At 39.7% G+C, this 19312-nt stretch overlaps 1 protein-coding gene and 1 pseudogene across 1 annotated transcript in view; both read left to right on the forward strand.

Moving 5' to 3' along the window:
• Positions 1-19312, forward strand: part of LOC143908620 (uncharacterized) — a 36222-nt gene that overhangs the window by 5789 nt on the left and 11121 nt on the right. The window contains exons 9-10 of the mRNA XM_077426357.1: positions 31-194; positions 1056-1182. Coding sequence (XP_077282483.1) covers positions 31-194; positions 1056-1097 — 206 coding nt within the window. The 3' untranslated portion in view covers positions 1098-1182. The remainder of the gene's footprint in view (positions 1-30; positions 195-1055; positions 1183-19312) is intronic.
• LOC143908227 (uncharacterized) lies at positions 14842-16514 on the forward strand (annotated as a pseudogene).

A 19312-nucleotide genomic window follows, 5' to 3' on the forward strand; every position in this document is an offset into this window, starting at 1 on the left:
AAGTAAGGATTATTCTTTTTTTTTTTTCAGACGTAAACGACTTGGAATTGAAGCCGGACGATCAGTTTCGGGAGAGAGTTTTGGCGATCAGACGTTGGTTGAAGGATCAATATGTTCTGTATCGTGACTACTGTACTATGGCGCAAGCGATCAATGCCCACTATGTTCCCACAACGTTGGACGACACCAAAAAGGTCGGTGCCTTTCTTTTCGATAGTTCCGATGTTATTTATCATTTGTCACATTGAAATATTACTAAGCAACTTCGCCGGTTGCATAACACAACAAGGTGAGCCGTACAATGGCGATTCTCAAGAATAGAGAATAATTATTTCATACTAAGAGAATTTATACAATAAGAAATCTCACTTATCGCTATTATATTGAAAGTCTATTGCATTCTTTTGTAAATTGGAGTTGAAATTGTGCTGTTTTCTTTATAAGTATAGCGACGATTCTTCTTTTATATACCGAATTGTATAACAAAAAACCCGCATTATCGAGTTTTATTAAAAACACCATTATGTTACACGGAATATCTTGTAGAGTTTCATTAAAAATCTCTCTCTTGAATGGGATATAAACTTGGAACGCGCTTATTACGTCGCCTTACGTTGTCTACGTCATAAATCGATGTTAACGTGTAAAATAGCCGTGTAATCAATGTATAAGAGTATTGCATATTCCTTGACGTAATAACGTTTAAAATAGCGAGTGCACGATGACGTTTACAAAAGAGCTGCGTCACGATATTCACTCAGGACTTTTTGCGTATCGATTTTGCGTAATACGGTCGCAGGAGGAAGGGCCGGAGAAATTCTTTTATGAACCTAGGAAGCATCTAGGCCTGTTGTATGTTAGACCCGCAGATAGGTAGGCGAGAGAGCACATTACGACGAGGACAATGGGACGCAATAAGGAACCGAATAAGGAAACGAATGCTTAAGAGCGCGATTGGATAACCGCGAACTCGCAAACTACCGAGGAAGTTTTTTACCCGCCACTCTCTCGAAAGTCTTTCAAATGAGGTAAATCTTTTCTTTTTTTGCTTGCAGACGATACGTGAGCTGCGGAAAACAACGATTAAAAACAGGTGACGTCGATACCTGAAATGCGTAGGTGCACTGCACGCGACTGGTTGAAGCTGTCTATGATCTATAGACAGATGGATGCCTCGAGATAGTGAGTAATTGAAATCTACTTATTTTTCATTAAGTTATTACAATTTTGGATAAAAGCATCAAGTTTTTAACAAATGAAAGATCGAAGAGTCACGCATGATTTTTCGCGTTATCTTATTTCGTTTCAAATTTAATTAAAAGTTACTTATTTTCTATTAAATTATTAAAATCTTGGATAAAAGTACCAAGCTTTGTCAACGCGAAAGAAAGATTAAAGGATCATGCGGGATCTGCGGGATTCTTCGTTATTTTATTTTGTTTTAAATTAATCTTAGATTTTTATACTTCAAAATCCCGAGTATTTAAATCGGACTAGATACCTACTGTTATTTTTAATATTACAAATAATAAGGATAAAATCGCGCGCGATTATTTCGTTTGTAATATGGAAAATCATGTAACGCGAATTATATAATTAAGTTTTTCTTAGCGAGGGGCGTTAGCTTTTCCATTTTTGTTGTATCAATCGCGAAATAAATGTGCATATTCAAGGAACACGTGTTTTATAGCCTCAATAACGTATAAATTTTACTTGAGGCTAGAAAATATTTTCCTTTTTCTTTTTAATTAGTTCTTTTGCGCGATGGGATCCATATCAGATAGCAAATTTTCTTAATGAAATCTTAATCAAAACCGAGGTTTCTCCTTTATGCAATTACTAAACCAGCTGTGCAATATACTGACGCTTCCGGTGTGTTGTGCGAGTGTCGTTGTGAAACTTTGCGAAAATTATTCGCACATCGCGCCGCTCCTACGCGAATTGCAGAACGAAATGAAATTCGTCGGCGCGAAGAGATAGATAAGACAAAAGAATATTAAAAGGTAACGCGCGGACAATTCGCTTAAAAATACGATCATAGCTTCAATTTGAAAAATTCACTTGTCTGCTTGCTTCTTTTTTATATTGCAAAAACTTGAGACAGTTACGTTTGAATGAAACGCGCAACATTTGTACGCAGGGTGTGCTGGAGTTTCTAAAAATTTCAGGTCGATTTTAGAGAAGCTCCAATTTGATATTTTATTTACTTATTTGCTCTTTCATCGCGAATACTACGTAAACCTTGAGAGAGGAGCAGTTTACATTCAAATAAAACGCGCAACGCAAGCGGGTATAGAGAAGAACTCTTGTATCCGTTTATTGTTATTCGGCGAACTTCACGGTGCGCGTGTCGCCGGTGCGAAGGTGCGCGCGGCAGCCCTGCGCGACGGGGCGGCTTGGCGGGACGCGATTGGCGGTGGGCGGGGGGGGGGGGCGGCGCGCTTTCATTGACGCGGCGCGCGCGGCGACGCGGCCGTTTCTCCCGTGCGCTCCGCTACCGCTAGTCTACAAGTCTACTCCGTGCCGTGCAGTCACGTAGCAGCCTCGCGACCGTCGATACGTTTTCGGCGCCAAGTATTCCGTACTCCGAGCGAGAGCTCCGATTCTCCGAGGAGTACACACGAACGCTCACCCCCGCGATTCGCGTGCGGCCAGGCGCGGCTCTTTCGCGTTCGCGTGGTGCGGTAATTTTCTCGTAATTTCACCCGCGTCTGCGGGGGCGGCGGCGGAGAGCAGCAGGAACGAGCGGACGTCCAGGGAGCGCCGGCTCTTCCGGTAAGTCGGTCGATTTGCGATAATTTGATGGATGCGCCAAGTCGGCAGGGCGAAGGGTGGTGGAATCGAGGGGGTATAACGCGAAATGTTCGATGAGAGGCCTGTTCTTTTTGGCTGAACTTCTTGTACGCGGTTCACCTTTTATCTTTTTCTCTCTCCAACGTGAAAGAACAGGCCTGAGATCGAACGCGAGGATGAGCGAGACGATTCCTCGTTCGAATTTCATTAATTCGTCATTCTTCTCCGCGAAATTTCGAAATCTTGAGCATTAGATACTTATACGCTTCAGATAAGAATCTCGCGGCAGATTCAAATTTCGCTCGAAGTTCGCCGAGGAATAAAGCACCGGCCTGAAGTTCCGTCAAAGCGAAATCCCATCACCTGAAGTTGGCCGAGGAATAAGATGAAATGTTAATAAATGAAGGATCTATAGCGATGTTCTCTCGCTACTGACGCACGATTTATCGAAATTCTTCTTTTTCGAGTCGTTTGCAATAATAAAAAAAGGCTATTTGTATTCGATAGTTCCGTTAAAAAAATTATTACACCTTTGATAGCGCTGTTACTAAAAATTCCGTCTGGAATTTTTTGATTTATAATTTAATTCATTCACACTCCCCGTCGCACCTCATTTACCCGCAAGGTGTACAAAGTGCGCTAAACAAGTCGAGTCCGATTACAGCTTTCTTCGCATAAATCTCGTAAGGCTTTTACCGCGAGATTACAATGTCGATCGAGGTACAACGGGATGAAAAGCGACGCGCATATATACGACGATTTCATGGAAATTCGCGCGACTGTTTGAATATTAAAGAGCAAACTCCAATTAGCGCGATGTTACTCGCCGACCGATAAAATTTTCCATCGACCGAAGTCGAGGGGTGTAATTGAGATCGAGAGGGGGGGGAGGGAGGTTCGTTATTATCGACGAGAGTTGCAGATCAGAAACGCTGCCGCGTTTGAAGACTCGATCGAGGAAAGCGACTCCGACTTGCGTTGAACTTTGCTTTCATAAAAGCGACACGGTTCAATATTTTTTCGTGCCTTTGAAGACATCACGAGGAAGAAAGTGGCCAGGATTCTATGACGTTTAAGAATCGAACGAAGTTTCACAAATGATACAACTTACCATTTAACAATAATAAATGTTAACTTTTGTAAAAAAAAATACGAACGTTACAATTTTATAATATAAAAATTACAATATTATTGCGATAATAGATTCGAGAAAAAAGCCACACTGCCGAATCCACGTAACTTTAATTATTTATATAAAAATTTACATTAGAATTTTTTTAATTAGATAACCGTGTTTTTATCACAAATGTTTGCTCGATCGCGAGATCGATGTTTTACCCTCACACCGGCATCGAGATGCAGTCAGATGGATTTAAATAATACCATAAATCTCACATTTGTGTGTAGCCGTTGAATGCGAACACGTCGAAATTTCAACGTCAATTGTGTTAAACACAAATTGAGAGTTTATATACCAATTCCTTTCCTAAAAGTCTTTATATATACGTGGGCGTAATTTTAAGCGAAAGCGTGGCTCGCGCTGGGCGTATTAGGTTCGCAAAATCCGAGCACTCTCGCTTAGAACCGCGACAGTCGCATTGTCAGCGATTGTCTGTCGAGACCTCGACACACGGGGATATTCTATCCTTGAACGAGCGGGATCGAGGCTGGATGATGGTCGCGGGGTATACGCGGCGTTATCGATGCACGCGATTTGTCAGCTATAATCCGAGGCCGACGTGACGTCGATCGTAAAGGAGGTTTAAAATTGCGCCGTATATATATAGAACCGTTTTCTAATATCCGTTTCTATAGAGGCGACCCTAATGCGAAGCCTTTCTCTGCGAATCCCGAGGAACCGCGAGTCTCGAGTCGAGATCGAAACGCGACGTATGAAACTGAATTTCGTATATACGCATTCCTTTACAGAAATTTAATACTGGGAGTGATTATTTGGCAAGTGATTAATTACTTATTTCGAGTGAAGCACTGTTTTTAACGCTTTTAATACTCAAAATAAATAATTAATCACTATAGCCAAACAATCACTTCCAAAGGGATTCCGTGCATACGAACAATAATTTTTAAAATTCTACTTATACTTTGTCTGAATAATCAAATCGACGAACTACCCTATATAAAATTTGACCGATTATTTCAGATATTAAAAACACTGAAATCTTGTATACTCTTGATTAATTTATTCATGTAGTTTATTTAGATCTTAATGATATGGTTACTTTCTATTTCTCTCTTTTAAGATGTTGAAAATTCGCAGTTTTGATCAATTTTCTTTTTTTATAAATAGCTACTTTCGAAATATCTTTAATGATTAGAAGAATTCGACGCGGAACTGTTGGTTGTCGCCGTTAGGTTCACTCGCGTGTGACCTCTGACCTAAAAAAGTACATGCTTGACCGATCTCTACGGACCCTCATTGTTGCGCGTTCATGGTTTGCTTCGAGGGGGCCGAAAATGGTTGACCGAAAATGCGGTAGCCTTTCACCGAAAGATCAACGTTAATCAACGCTAATTACGCTTAACTCAATTTGCGTTTAACACAATTAGACGGCAATAAATATAACGCTAACTTTAATTGGGCACAACGAATTAACGTTAATTTAACGTGATCATTAATTAAAGGCCAATATTTTAGAATTAATCGCGCATTATCTCTCTCTCTCTCTCTCTCTCTCATCAGTTAAAGATATATAATAATTAGGAATTTAGCGTTTTAGCTAACCAATAATTTTAGCAGCAAATTATTAATAATTAAAATATTTTCTGTTGTAACCAAGAATGAGAAACTATATTATATAGATGACGTTGAGATTCACTCGCGCCTCCTCCCACCTCATTCGCCCGCCATAATAACATGTATAAAGTGCACTTAATTAATTAATAATTGATTTATGTAGTTATTAATCGTGACCGCAATTAATTGCAGCGAAATCCATCTCCTGGCATTTAATGCGCCTGTATATAGAAAGGTTGTTTTCAAATGCGGGATTATATTTTTATTACATTTTCTTGAGAAGTTTCTGAAACACGTGTGGCACTTGAAAAAAATAAACTGCGACGCCCCGATCATTTTTATCGAGCGTCGACTGTCATAGCTAGCCAGATTCGTTGACCCGGCTGTAATAATGAATGCCCTTTTGCGAAAGGTCTGAGATAAAATTCAACCGCGTATTATTAGTCGCGTTATTCCCCGCGATATATTGTTAATTATCGCGACGCTTCGCCTGTGTGTCCATCGCGACGATCGATCGTTATCTGTAACTCCTTGACCTTCTGCAAACCCCGGAGGGACTTTACACATGGTCGTCGTGTAAAAGAGAAAAAGCAACATTTTTATTTGCGTCGCATCCTCGACCCTTCGCCGCAACGCTCAATCGATCGACGCGTGCGATGTACTTATTTATAAACGCGTTCCTGAATGAAATTGAGGAAATATCGCCGCTCGATGATTATGATGTAGGGTGCATGTGCCCACGCTGTTTAGAACTATTTTTTCTAAAATATTAAAAAAATATGCAATTATGTGTCACTTCATATTTTTATGAATAAAACTCTTCTAAAGTGAGAGATTTCTTTTAAAAATAGCATTACATAATTCAGTCGCCGAATAATGTTTCGAAAATTTGTCTCGTTAAATCTTTAAAAATGTGTATATACACATTTATCTTATTATAAAAAAAAAAAAAAATTGATTGCAAGACATCAAGGTATTGCATAACAATTCCCATAATGCATCATTTATCAAATTAGAGATAATATCTGTTTTTAATTTCAAGTATTTCTACGATAAAAATTTATCAATCGCTCTGTGTAATTTTTTTTTAAATAAGTGGTTCTGAAAGATTTAAGAGACATCGTTTAAATCGATATTTATCCATGCATAAGTGATGCGCATTCGCGACGTTTGCATAATTTTTCTTGAAACTGATGCATCTCGTCCACGTGACTTCTTCTATCTTCGCAATCAATGATATGTTGCGCATCTCGTTTCGTCATTGAGGAAAAATCCTGTTCGCGAAGCAAAATCCTGTCTTGTCCTCGCGTTTCCGTCACGTCGCGAAGCGGAGCCTTGAATAGAAGCGCCTGCCCGATGCTCTCGAGGATCCCATTGTCTTCCTATACGCTCCTCCTACGCTCGTCCTTCTGTCCTCCTTCTCGTTCTCCTTTTTTTCACGCGCGGAATCGGTACCGCGGAAACAAAGAACGCACCGTATTCTCGACCGTGAAGGAGAAAACAGCATCACCGATAAAAAGAGAAGCTAGTCTGAATTTCTCTGAAGGCAGGGCCTTAAATATGGACTTTAATTATATGTAGAATGTTTGACAATCGAGATAAAAGTTAGTTGATAAAAAAGAAATTTAAGAGAGCGACTAAGGAGAAAATTTTAACAAACTTAACTTACAAAAAATTCTGCAATAATTATTTCTATCGATATTTTTATATTTTATGACGTTCAATTATAGTCGAATATCTTATATGTATTATATAATTTAGCTTGAAATATTGTTGTATATATTGCACATATATTTTTATCCAAAGGATATTTATTTAACAATTTTTATTTGAATAATAAGTTCTTATATTTAATAAATTTTATTTTTTCCCTTCCATTCTGATGTTTCTCTATGAAGTGTTTCTATTAAAGTAACCACTCGTCACTTTATGGCCTTGATGCAAACGAGTTTTTCCTGGATATTTTGCAATTGCGAGGCAATATCGTTTGCTGCGCGATCGCAAGTGTGGCTTCCCTTCCGGCCAGCGAAGCCAGCCGGATATTGGCACGACCGAAATAGTGAGTCACGCTCGTATTTTGTATGGGGTGCGTCCATGGGAGGGGTGCGTATAATATCGTTGACGAAATTAATCAGCCCCCGGAGATTGCATCAGCTATCCGGTGCAAACGATATATCTTTCGTCATTCAACGCTCGATCAATACATTGATGATGAGTCAAGAGAGCTATTTTCCCGATTTTATCTTTAATTAGGAAACATGTTTGCATAGTTGTTACTTTTTTATTTAAAAAATTATTAGAATTATTTGTTATTACTTGGTATTTGCGGAAATAGCAATTAAGCGTTTTCAGCTTTCGCCTGTCGTAATCTGTAACTTTTAATTCGCGATATTTGTTCGAACGCGTCAAGAGTTAATGGAAATTGAAATATTTAACTGCTATCGCGACGATTAAAATTACGAAGACCCTGTTACCGCTAATGCAGCTTGTCAGACGGAATGCTTGACGACTGGAACGTCTTAAGTCTTGGAACGCGAAACGCGAGCGAACGGGACAGCTGAAACGTTCGCTGGAAGTGGACGGCGAAATCGTTTTGTTTTTCCGGCAGACTCGGCACGGCCCTTTCTACTTCGGTGAAGAGTCCGCCTAAAAATACGACGCGGCTCGCCGAGAGAAACGGAATTCCCTTATTCGTTCTCCGTTCCCTCCGGTTCGCCACTGAAACCGAACAATCATCGATTACTTGAATCATTAAGAGTTTCCCATATTTTTTTTATACGTAACGTTGAATATAATAGTTTTACACAATGCAGGAAAAAATTTGATAGAATAATATATTACTCATATATTTTTCTTGTTAGTATTATAGATATATAAGAATATATAGTTATCCTATTATTATATGTTATATTATAGTTATTCTTTAAATTGCTAAATTCTTGAGAGAAGCTCGTCATCTTCTTCAGTGGCACTACAGCTCAAGATCGAGCCATGGCCTCCTGAAGTTTTGCCTTCGTCATCAAATCCGAGACCTCTCATAATTTTTTGGGGGCAGGTTGTTAGTTTAGCATCCAACCCCCAACAACCTGGAGGACCAATCCTCAAATATAGAGGAGTGCTCGTAGCAAGAGATACCGTCGGTGCGGGTTGCCATTACCTTTCGAGAGGTATGGCGATCGAATAAAAACCGATTTTTTGTCGGAAGATTTGAACTGAAATCTTTTCGGTTCATTAAAGCAGCGCACATCTTTCCGCGCCATGATCGCCACCGAGATAAAAGTCTCTTAAAAATAAATTTCTGAAATAAATCCTCCTGTTCTGGGGATTTGCGAGAGTGACATTTATGGAGGCCTCGACTAGTCGTTGGAGCGAGCCATAAGGGAAAGGAGCGTCGAGAAAGAGAAATAAGTGGAATGAGGGAGAAGGCGCGAACGGACGGCAAAGGACGAACAAAAGGAAAGAGTTAAGAGTAAACGACGGTCATAGCCGAGTTGCGGCTGTGGCTGCAGCTCGTGGGAGCGTCGCTCGTTCTTTATAACCGCCCGTTCCTTTTCGCTGTGCATCGCGAGCTGCAACGTAAAGTGCACACGAAGCGCATCGGAAGTCGCGCACTTTCTCTCGATTATAGATTCCCCGGTGAATTTCGAGCCGATCCTTCATCGCTGAAAATTTTATGGGAGCCCTAATTGCGGATGCGATTAATTAACTGGAAATTCAAAGATAACAGGAAATAATTAATCAGGGAGATAATTAACTGGTACTTTGACCAGTCGAATCCTGGTAATTAGAGACGAATAACATTATTTTCAAGAGACAAAGATGTAATCAGGTTTATCTTAAAAATTTCAATATTTTTCCTATATATATTACGCTTTATAAATCTTCTATGAATATTATTATATAATAATTTTATTCAAAATTGAAAGTAATTTTTTTTAATTTTATAAATTTTATATTTCTGCAATTCAAATTTTACAGAATTTATTTCCATAAAATTAAAGTACTTAATGCTAAGATGTAGAAAAAAGTAGAAATCAATGACGATTTAAAATCTCTCATATTTTTAGCAAGAAGAATTGCCGTCTCATCCTCGCCACAAGCTTTTTATTTATTTTTCTTAATGGAATCGGTAGTGTTTTCGTGGTAAACGAAAGTAAACGCAGTGCCACGTGAAAATCAGAGATTACGAACATTCCGGCACGTGATCGCAACTTCATGTCAAAAGGACATAAATTTTTACGCGTAATGAGTGCGTTTACTATTTTTACTTCTCGTGCGAGAGACGAGAGGAAATGAACGTGCCGAGTGCGAAAGGCAGAACGAAGTTTCCGGAAGAAATGCGAATTTCTTCGTTCGATAATTTCATTCTGATGTAAATCGTATACGTAGCTTTTCCCTAATTATACGCACTATATTGCGCGATTTTTATTCGCACAGCTCGGCCTTTATCTCGATCGAATTTCGCACACTTTATCACTCCGCGTTTCAGCTCGTCGCGTGTATGGATTCCAAATAACTCGACAATTAGCCTAATTAAAGGAAAATTTTTTGTTAAATTATATTTAACAATAATCTTTCTCTATATCTTTGTTCGTCATATTTTACTTCATAAAATAGTGACGCGGTGATTATTACTGTTGATTCAACTAATTAAATATTTTATTTAGGATAATGACTGAATAATGAAGGAAAATCCGCGGCTTTCTTCCTATATTCTTACATATCTATTAATATTATCTCACTAAGCCTTCTATATATCTGTTTTATGTATGATTCACATACGTTATAGCCATTATATTCCATACTGCCGTACTTTGAACTATCATTCGTGTTCTTAGACTTATTTCTTCAGAGTAAATTCATTTATCTGTATAGATATTTATAGAAAATTTCCATATATAAATATATCGTGTTAGTCTATTCTACAGCTGCGAGAAATACCATCTTTTCCGGTAATTTGTACACCACGATAACTCGAGTTTCTATATCCCGTTGAGGTTTCGCAGTTGCATTTACCATCAGTTTTATGCGAGATTCGATCGTGTAGGCAGTAGTTAGGGGGTAAAGGGGGGGAGGGTGGCGTGCTGGCCCATGGACCAAGGTGATCCAGTGCGAAAGCGAGAGGCACACGCACCGAGCGAGGAGAGATTGACAGGGAAAAGAGAGAGAGAGAGAAAGAGAGAGAAAGAGCGACTAAGGTACCGACGCCGGTGCAAAGAACCGGGGATCACGGACGCGCGCGCGGATGATTGAGCCTCCACGTCACGAACGAAGTGGATCGGCGTACAAATGTCACGGCGATCGGTCGGTCGAGGGTAGGCCACGCGAGACGGGGAGAAATATCTGGGAAATGAATAGCGATAATTAACGGCAATTAATAACTGGAAAAATTCGCGATGCTACTCGACGTGGACAAGCATGCTACTTGGAATTTTTAATGGGGAAAAAGAAATAGCGAACGCGAACTGTCATTAGTTCTAAGAAATACTATCGTTAGTTTTAACACTTAATTGACAGACGTTGAATATTGTTAAGTTTTGTGAGTTGTGTCTTTTATTTTCTTGGATGAATCAAATCGAATTTAATCTATAATCGAATTTAGATTCGACCTTTTTTTTTAAGCCGGTCTTCTTTCCAATTGTTCGATTAAGTTCAAAACGAACAGAAACGCAGCATTTATCGTAAAAACAATAATTTTAGAAAATCCTGCAAGTATTATATTATTTGTAACTAATATTTTATGTACTTATACAGAGCGATCATTCGCTGATACACGATTCGCACGCGTTCTCGAGGTGCTTTTTGCGCCGGCATCGGCGGCCGCGCGATTTCTCGAAAAGCCGTCGGGTGCGAGTCCGTGACGAGTGGCCGGTGGCCGGTCATCGAAATGGGCGTATATACCTGTGGGAATGTATTCACGGATCCTCTCTTCGGTTGTTCAGCCAGTGGAACTGGGAGAAACTACCGGACACGTCGCGCATCTTGGGTAACCCGGCGGTCATGTCGTAATACTCGCGCCGCCGTTCGAGTATGCAGTCGAATGTGTACGGGTTGTATCGGGAACGTTATATCTAGCACTAACCCAGACAGCACACAATATCCTATGGATGTCCATATTATATGTCCAGAATGCCTATGGACGTTATATGAATATTTATAGGATATTGGTGCTATCGGGGAATAAGCTCTCTCGGTGAGATCGTTGTGGAGTGTGTGGATGCGTGTTAAACAGACATCGCGAAAGCTGACGACGGAACAGCGACTGGCTCGCGATAAAAACGATCGCGTGTGTAAAACAAAGGCAAGTTATTAAAAATCGTACGAACCGTCAATTCTGAAAGCATTCTGGGTTATTTTAGACGTTACGAGTTTTAAAAATTGCGAAATAAATGAATGCGAATTATTTCGCATCTTGGAAGAAAATATACTGTAACTCGAAAAAATTTGAGAAAATTGTGACAAGTCAGAAATGAAAATTCTACTCAATTTTCCGTTTTGAATTAAAATTCACGCTACAGAATAAGCAAACAAGTATACGTGGCTGTTATTTTAAAAGATATTATTATAGCTCACACACATAAATTTACGAATGTTTTCTCTACGCGGATACGATAAATCTCTGACAAGGACGGAATAAAAAAGTTAATGGCAGCAAGACGAGACGGAAAATTATAGATAGTAAAGATATGTCGTTAATTAAGAAAATATGTTTATTATTTAGCTTTTTATTCCAAAATTCTCAGAAGCACTTACATAAAACCTACGCATTATGTACAAACCGTTCACGGATTTTGCTTGTTTTGCAGCTCGGAAAGTTTAAGGAAAGCAGTCTCGGTCGTGTCTCAACGCGGCGTTTATTGCAATAACAGTAAACCGGTGGTAGAATCGGTTACTATCCCCCCGATTCGTGCCGGCATCGGCACCGATGCCGACGGTGCTTTTAACGATTTCGTGATGCCGGCGCGTTTACAAATTTTATAGCTGCCGTATCTCCCGGCGCAACCCGTTATAAGACCTGGGGTGAGAGAAGCGCGCCGGACGAGATAAAGTTATGAAATTTTATTCGTACACAACCGGATCGCGATTATCTCCGTTATTATATCTTTTTTGATTACGTTGCGCAACCCGCGCGCCGCGCTAGCAGACGCATTATGTGCAATTATTCCCCCGAGATTACGCTAAATGTATTGATGTACTTGAACCGCGCGGACAGAAATAAAAGGTTCGAGGCCGCGAAAGGTGCGATCCTGATGGGCGGATCAATTCTCGCAGGTGTTATTTTAGAAGTGAGAGGCTGAGTGAGAGAAGAGAGGGAGAAAAATAAAAGATCATTTTTTTGCTTCAGATATACTTTTTTCTTTGTTTTTTATCTTCAAGAAGCTCTCGACAGTCTTATTTCTCTTGAAAATATTTAGTTTCGGTGAACGTTATACCATTCGCGCAAAAGTCGCGAAATTCGATCGCCGCTAACTCGCTCGCATCCGAGATGAAAGCTCCCGTTCTCGCAGCGTCCGACACGTGCGTATACTCGTGTCGATATATATAGTCGCGGACGTTTCGGCTTTGTGGCTTCGCCGCTGTCGTTGTCGTCGGGGTGCTCCTGCAGCCAGCGTGCACGATGACACGGGGACAGGCCAACGGGAATCTCGGCGCGAGCAAAGACCGGCCGGCCGGCCGGCCGGCCGCCCGCTCGCTGTTTGCGCGCCGCAGGTTGCATAACGGTCCGCGCAGCATCCAGTATGCAGTATCGCGATGCCGAGAGAAAAAGGGACTCGCATACAGGGTGTCCCGCTTCCTCCCGCCGGATCATTAACCGCTAATGGCAGAATCTTCGAATTCACGGTCGCAATCTTATAAAATCCTATAAAAATTTATCATTTGACGTATATTTTTTTGAATATCAGGACTAAATTGATATTCTATTTAAGCAAAATTTATTCAACATGGCAAAGAGTGAAAATTTATTTGAAAGCTTGCGGAAAGCTCTTAAACTTTTACTTAATTGATTTTCTCGTACTTATAACTCGAAAACTTTTGCCGCTTAGACATCTTGGATTTTTATTTCGAGAATTTTTGTCGCGTTGAAAAATCTGTCAACGTTCGATCTGGTAAGCGGAACACCCTGTATATATCGTCGAGCTTGCCGATTATCATCGATCGCGCCAGAGGCTACCGCCCTGTGATTTCAAGTGTTTCACGCAGATATTTTATCGCAAAATTTTTGAAAATTATTATTACTTCATAAGAAACTAAAGAAATAATTAATCATGAAACGCGTAAGCTTTATCTTCGACGATGTGTTTTGCCTGGTGAAAGTTCGCGTGAAGCCTAATAGCTAATGCGTCTGTACGTTATTAATACTCGATTTGACCTAATAATCGCGCAATGAATGTACACGTGTGCTTACGCTCGTGCATGACACTCGTTACACGTTGTCCCGCGCGATAACTAACTAGATTGCCGTACGCATTACTCCATTTTGCAGCGTTTTTGCGCATGTCGTTATAAGCCACGCGCAAAATTACAGAGCCATACGCGCCGTAAACGGTTCGTCATCGCGAACTCGCTTACCTTGATGTGCTCAAAATTGTGCTCGCGCGCGCGCATTAATTTAGCAGAAAGACCGCGATGACGGGGCGCGATCGCTATTGAATTCGAATTGTAAGAGCAGGTCATTTATCAATCGATGACCCTGATGGCGTTCGTATCGTGCTTGAGTAAATTGTTATTTAATATTGATATTACATCAGTACCAAGAAGCAAATCTTATTTTAAATTAATATAGACTTAAGATATTAAAAAATATAACACTTGCGACGAATCTTATAATTAATAAAAATGATACTTGTTGTTTACAGGTGGTTTGTAATGTTATAGAATGTTCTTAAATTGTCAGGCGATCCCGTTGTTATGCTTGCTAATGCGTCGTTTGCTTAAATCAACGTGAAATTGCACACCGCGGTGTGTAGCTCGATGGATTCATTATAATTCACCGGCCCAGCCGACCAGAACCTCGCGACAGTTCGTTAACGTGGGAAACGGTGGCTTGTGGCGTGGCAGAGAGCAAAGGATACTTGTTTTTTTTTCTTTTTTTTCGAACGAAGAAGATATATTGTAAAACTTTCGCATTTATATTTCTTCTCGCAGAAACGAAATAAGGCAAACCAGGTAGTTGCGAGGAATCGAGATTTCGCAGATGATCGAAACTAGGATATATAAGTAAGAGGTTGATGATCGTTAGGATAAATTCCATGAAGCGATAGCTGCAATGGTTGGCTCGCGGCCGGTGGTCGATGGTCGAACGGTACCACATAGAAACGCGCGACGACTTATTTCTTTTCTCTTTTTCTTTCTCTTTCTCTCTTTCCTTCTCTTCGATCCTCTCTTCCTTCCTCTCTCCCCAAGGTCCGATTCGTCCGACCACAAACGACCTCCTTCACGAAAGCAAGCGTCGCCCGTCTTGTTTCCACGTTGGCTTTCCACGCAACAATATCGTTGCGAGGCAAGCCGAGGTGTTTGTCTCCACTTTCAATTAATCTTGCCTCGAGTACGTTGAACCATCGCGAGGATTCCTCCGCTTGGTCGCGATGCGCGTTGCGGCTAATATTCGACGAGATTGACGACACCTCTGCGAAAGGTGGAAGTCGTTTCACGCGCAATTTATCACGTCGTTACAGCCCTCTTGAAATCAAATGTCTCGTTATTTTCTCGGTATTTCATTGTCATCGCAAATTATTAGCAATTATTTTCCTAATTTACTCACCTTACATATCTTAATTGTATAACTTTCGTTATCAAACACGTTATTAATGCGCGATAATAAAACGGACGACTACATTTAATATTTGACGATATGAAATCAATGATTTTATATCGTTAAGTGTAAAAATTGATTTTTTGTGATTTTAAATCACAAAAGTATTCGAACATGATAAACCGAATGAACCGTTCAAGTATATATATTTTCATTAGTTATATTTTTTTTAGCGAAGCAGATGTTCATATTTATTTTACTACTTTTAATTATAATTGGAAAGACAAAACTGTATATCCAGTCAAGACACGCGCCTTATATACATTTTTCATAAATTGCATGCACGATTTTTCTTCAGTGCCACCACTGACGAATCCCCGAGCCCATTAAACACAGAGAAACGTGCGGAATCTCCGCCGGCATTAAATTTTCATTAGACGCAATTAAATTCGTATCACCTCGGTGACGAAGAGCTTACGAAGGGGACAAGAGAAAGAACGCGAATAAAGTCGCTGTAGGACGATCGTTAAAAATAATATCCGTTTCATCGTTGCGCGGCCACGGTGTTAAGGGGAGATATACACCTAGCATGGTCAAAAAAATCGATTTTTTTTGCATTTTCTTGAAGCTTGAGGTTTCAAAAATATCTGGTTAAAATTGCAAGTCAATATCTCGATAAATAACGAAGTTACAGCCGAGAGAGTGAACCGTCTCCGAGAGCGCAACAAGCGAAAACTAAAGGAGAACTGAAGAATTTCCGTCACGATTATTCAGCATTGCCAAAAACGGTGTTAGATTCCATCAAACCAATTTACGAAAACCTCAGCAATGACAAATTGTTGGAACGCTGTGTTGGCGGATACACACAAAACAGCAATGAGAGCTTCAACCAACTGATTTGGAAGATAGCTCCAAAAACGATGCACAGCGGGGCCAAAATTGTTAACATTGCTGCATTTCTTGCAACATGCACGTTCAACAATGGTGTCACGTCATTGTTAGAAGTCATGAACGTGTTAGGAATATCGGTCGGATCGGGCGCGCACTTGTACGCTGCGCAAGAAGACGAAACTCGCATAGCGAAAGCCGAGCTGCAAGCGCAAGAACAGACGAAAGAAGGACGAATACGGCGCCGACAATAAAATTTAGCCAATATGAACATTCCGTTGACTGCAGAAGACCTATGGAGCTGGTATCGATGATTCCATGTAAGTTGACAATTTTCATGATTTATTCATTCCCAAATTTTCAAACGCGTTTTTCTCAAAACCACGTTTTTCAAATCGGTACCCAAAATTTTTCGAAAACCAATGAACCGATCGCCTTGAATTTTTTTTGTGGTTATTCTATACATCATTATCTAGTACTTGTCATAGGATTTTTTTTTTCGTTGGTTTGTTTTTGTTTTTTTGGCAAAATAATAACTCATTTTTTGTCGAAAAATCGCTGTTATGTTCAAACGTCCGCCATTTTGTCATAAATCGATATTTTCAAAATCGGCTATGACAAGTACTAGATTATAGTATCTAATTTAATAATCTTTTTGGTTTTTTTGTTTCAGATGATTTTTGAAGAAACGCCAGTGGGTACCGTTTACCCGGATTTTTTTACGGCGCTCCAAAGGTTATACCACAACCTCGTCAATTTTTTATTTTTTTAAATAAAAAAAATTGGACATATTCTTGAATGTGTATACTTTTAGATAGAAAAACTCCCAATCCGAAATTTCAAATAGTTTTCCTTAAAAAAATTCGCAAAAATGACCTTTTTTTCGGCCTCCTAGGTGTATATCTCCCCTTAATAAAAATGCCAGCCGGTCGCAATGAAATTCATAAAAGCGTTTCCAAATTCGCGCGATTGATCGTTTCGACTACGGTATTCGCGAAATGCAGATGTTACTCGAAGCAGAACTCGACGAGGATGAGCATAGAAATTTTTATTGATTCGCGCGCGTGAAATGCCGTATTAGAGTCGCTTCTCAGATGCTTTTAGAGGGAATCAAATGCATTTCCACTGGAATATGTGAAGTAGTTGTGTTCTTCGGAGTGTTTTACGAGTGGCAGGAGAATATATGAGCTTTGAAGGCAGAAGGAATTGTAATAGGGAAAAAAGAGAATTGCATTATATTTAACTGATATTTATTCTTTCATATTAATACGGTTTTTCCTTTCTGTGCAAATTTATATTATTATTACACAGCTATTTACATTTTTACATTATTAATGTACGGTACATTTACATTCCTATACAACATTTATAATCTATGCGGAAACAGTAAAATAATGTTGTTCAAATTTCTCCGTCATTTTCCTTCGCGAAATTAATTACAATGTATGCGGCATTGAAAATATTTTTAAGAAAAATTATGCCTAATTAAAAAAAATTGTGTCAAAAACTCGTTTTATGAGGACCTTCTACGAAACCCTGAACTTCCAAATCCATTTACGTGCAACAATTTAATAGTTTATCCGCGCACGATTCAAAGCTTAAAGAGGACTGAAAAGATCTCGAACCCGTCACCCAGAAGGATGAGAAGGAAAAAAAACGATGTAGCGAATCAAGGATCGAGCGGGATGACTCGCGGACCTCGATGATGCGCGTCCTCGACGAGTTGCGTCCTTGGATCGACCAAGTTGATGATTTAATGAGCTACGTACCGCGCAATCCACGAAATCTAGATTCATTCCCGGTGATGGCACGTATGCGATTACCGGGTTGTGCAGAGTCAAAAGGAAGTCGTGTTCTTTCAACATCTTCAATTAGAAAGGACGAAATTGGCGCAAAAATCGGGCTCAGGACTGCTGAGAAATTATGGTAATGACAGGAATAATACAAAGGATGTAACATAATCACAAAACGACTTCTTGTATATCTTCTGCCGTCGCTCAAACATGTCTTCCTTTTAACACACAACCCGTGCATATGCATATTAGAATTTAAACATTAACGGAATAAAATTTTTTACTATTTAAATATTTCTATGTATACACACAATCCTATCTTACTTTAAAACTTTTGAGCGTTACGTTTAAAATTTATTGCAATGAATATTATTTTATTATTTTACAAAAAAACTAGTTCCTCAAATTTGCCGATATATGTCGATTCCGTGTGGCGACCACCAAACGCCCTTTCAGCTTTATTTTTCCAAAAACTAATTCTCACTGATAAAACGAAGATCGATGTACGACGTCGAGCGATGAGCGGGGACATTTATCAATACCGGTGATCATCATTTATTTTCTAAATATCTATTCTGTGCAGGGACGGAAGGTAATTTATTATGACTGGTTCACGCCGATATTCTTACCGGAAGCCCGCAGCTGAATTAATACGCGGCTGAGAAATGGCGGACGGGCACTTAGAGAAACGCCATTGCATATTTGTCATCCGGTTTATCGCGCGGGTTTTCCCGCGGGGGGAAAATTATAAATGCATTTCCATTTTGCGCGCCGCGCCATTGTTGTATCGTAAATCGAGGCCGTACTGGAGGCCTATTAAATCGCGAGGATTCAGAAAAGAAAGGATGGAAAGTTGCCGCGGTGCGAAGGATCGCGGCGGGTCGTATACGTTTGTCTCGTCCACGCAATGCGAGAAACGCATTACACGTTGGAAAAGAAGGTGTAGCTAGAACACCTGCGAGGCCAAGTTCACACCTGCAGATATGACAGACATGAAGATTAAATGAGCAACGTTAACAAATAAAAAACGAGGAGATAACATAAACGTCTGTATTATACGTTCGAAAGAACTTGCACGCAATATATATACTGATTTATATTATATTTATTAACAAAATTTAAAATAAAACATTTTGATCATTAAATAATTATATAATATATTAATACTAACTTTTTAACAATTTTTCATAGCATTCTGTGCTAAAATAAATAATGATCTTCTGGGCCTTCTCACACAGAAAAGAAAGAAGGGCCAGAAACGCTAGAGAGGATTTACAGATTTGTAAAACCGCGCGTTTTCAGTTCGAGCTTCATAAGCGAGAGTATTTA

The sequence above is a fragment of the Temnothorax americanus genome, unplaced genomic scaffold (genome assembly GCF_048541705.1).
Source record: "Temnothorax americanus isolate GAGA-0224 unplaced genomic scaffold, ASM4854170v1 Scaffold11, whole genome shotgun sequence".
Taxonomy (NCBI): Eukaryota; Metazoa; Arthropoda; class Insecta; order Hymenoptera; family Formicidae; genus Temnothorax; species Temnothorax americanus.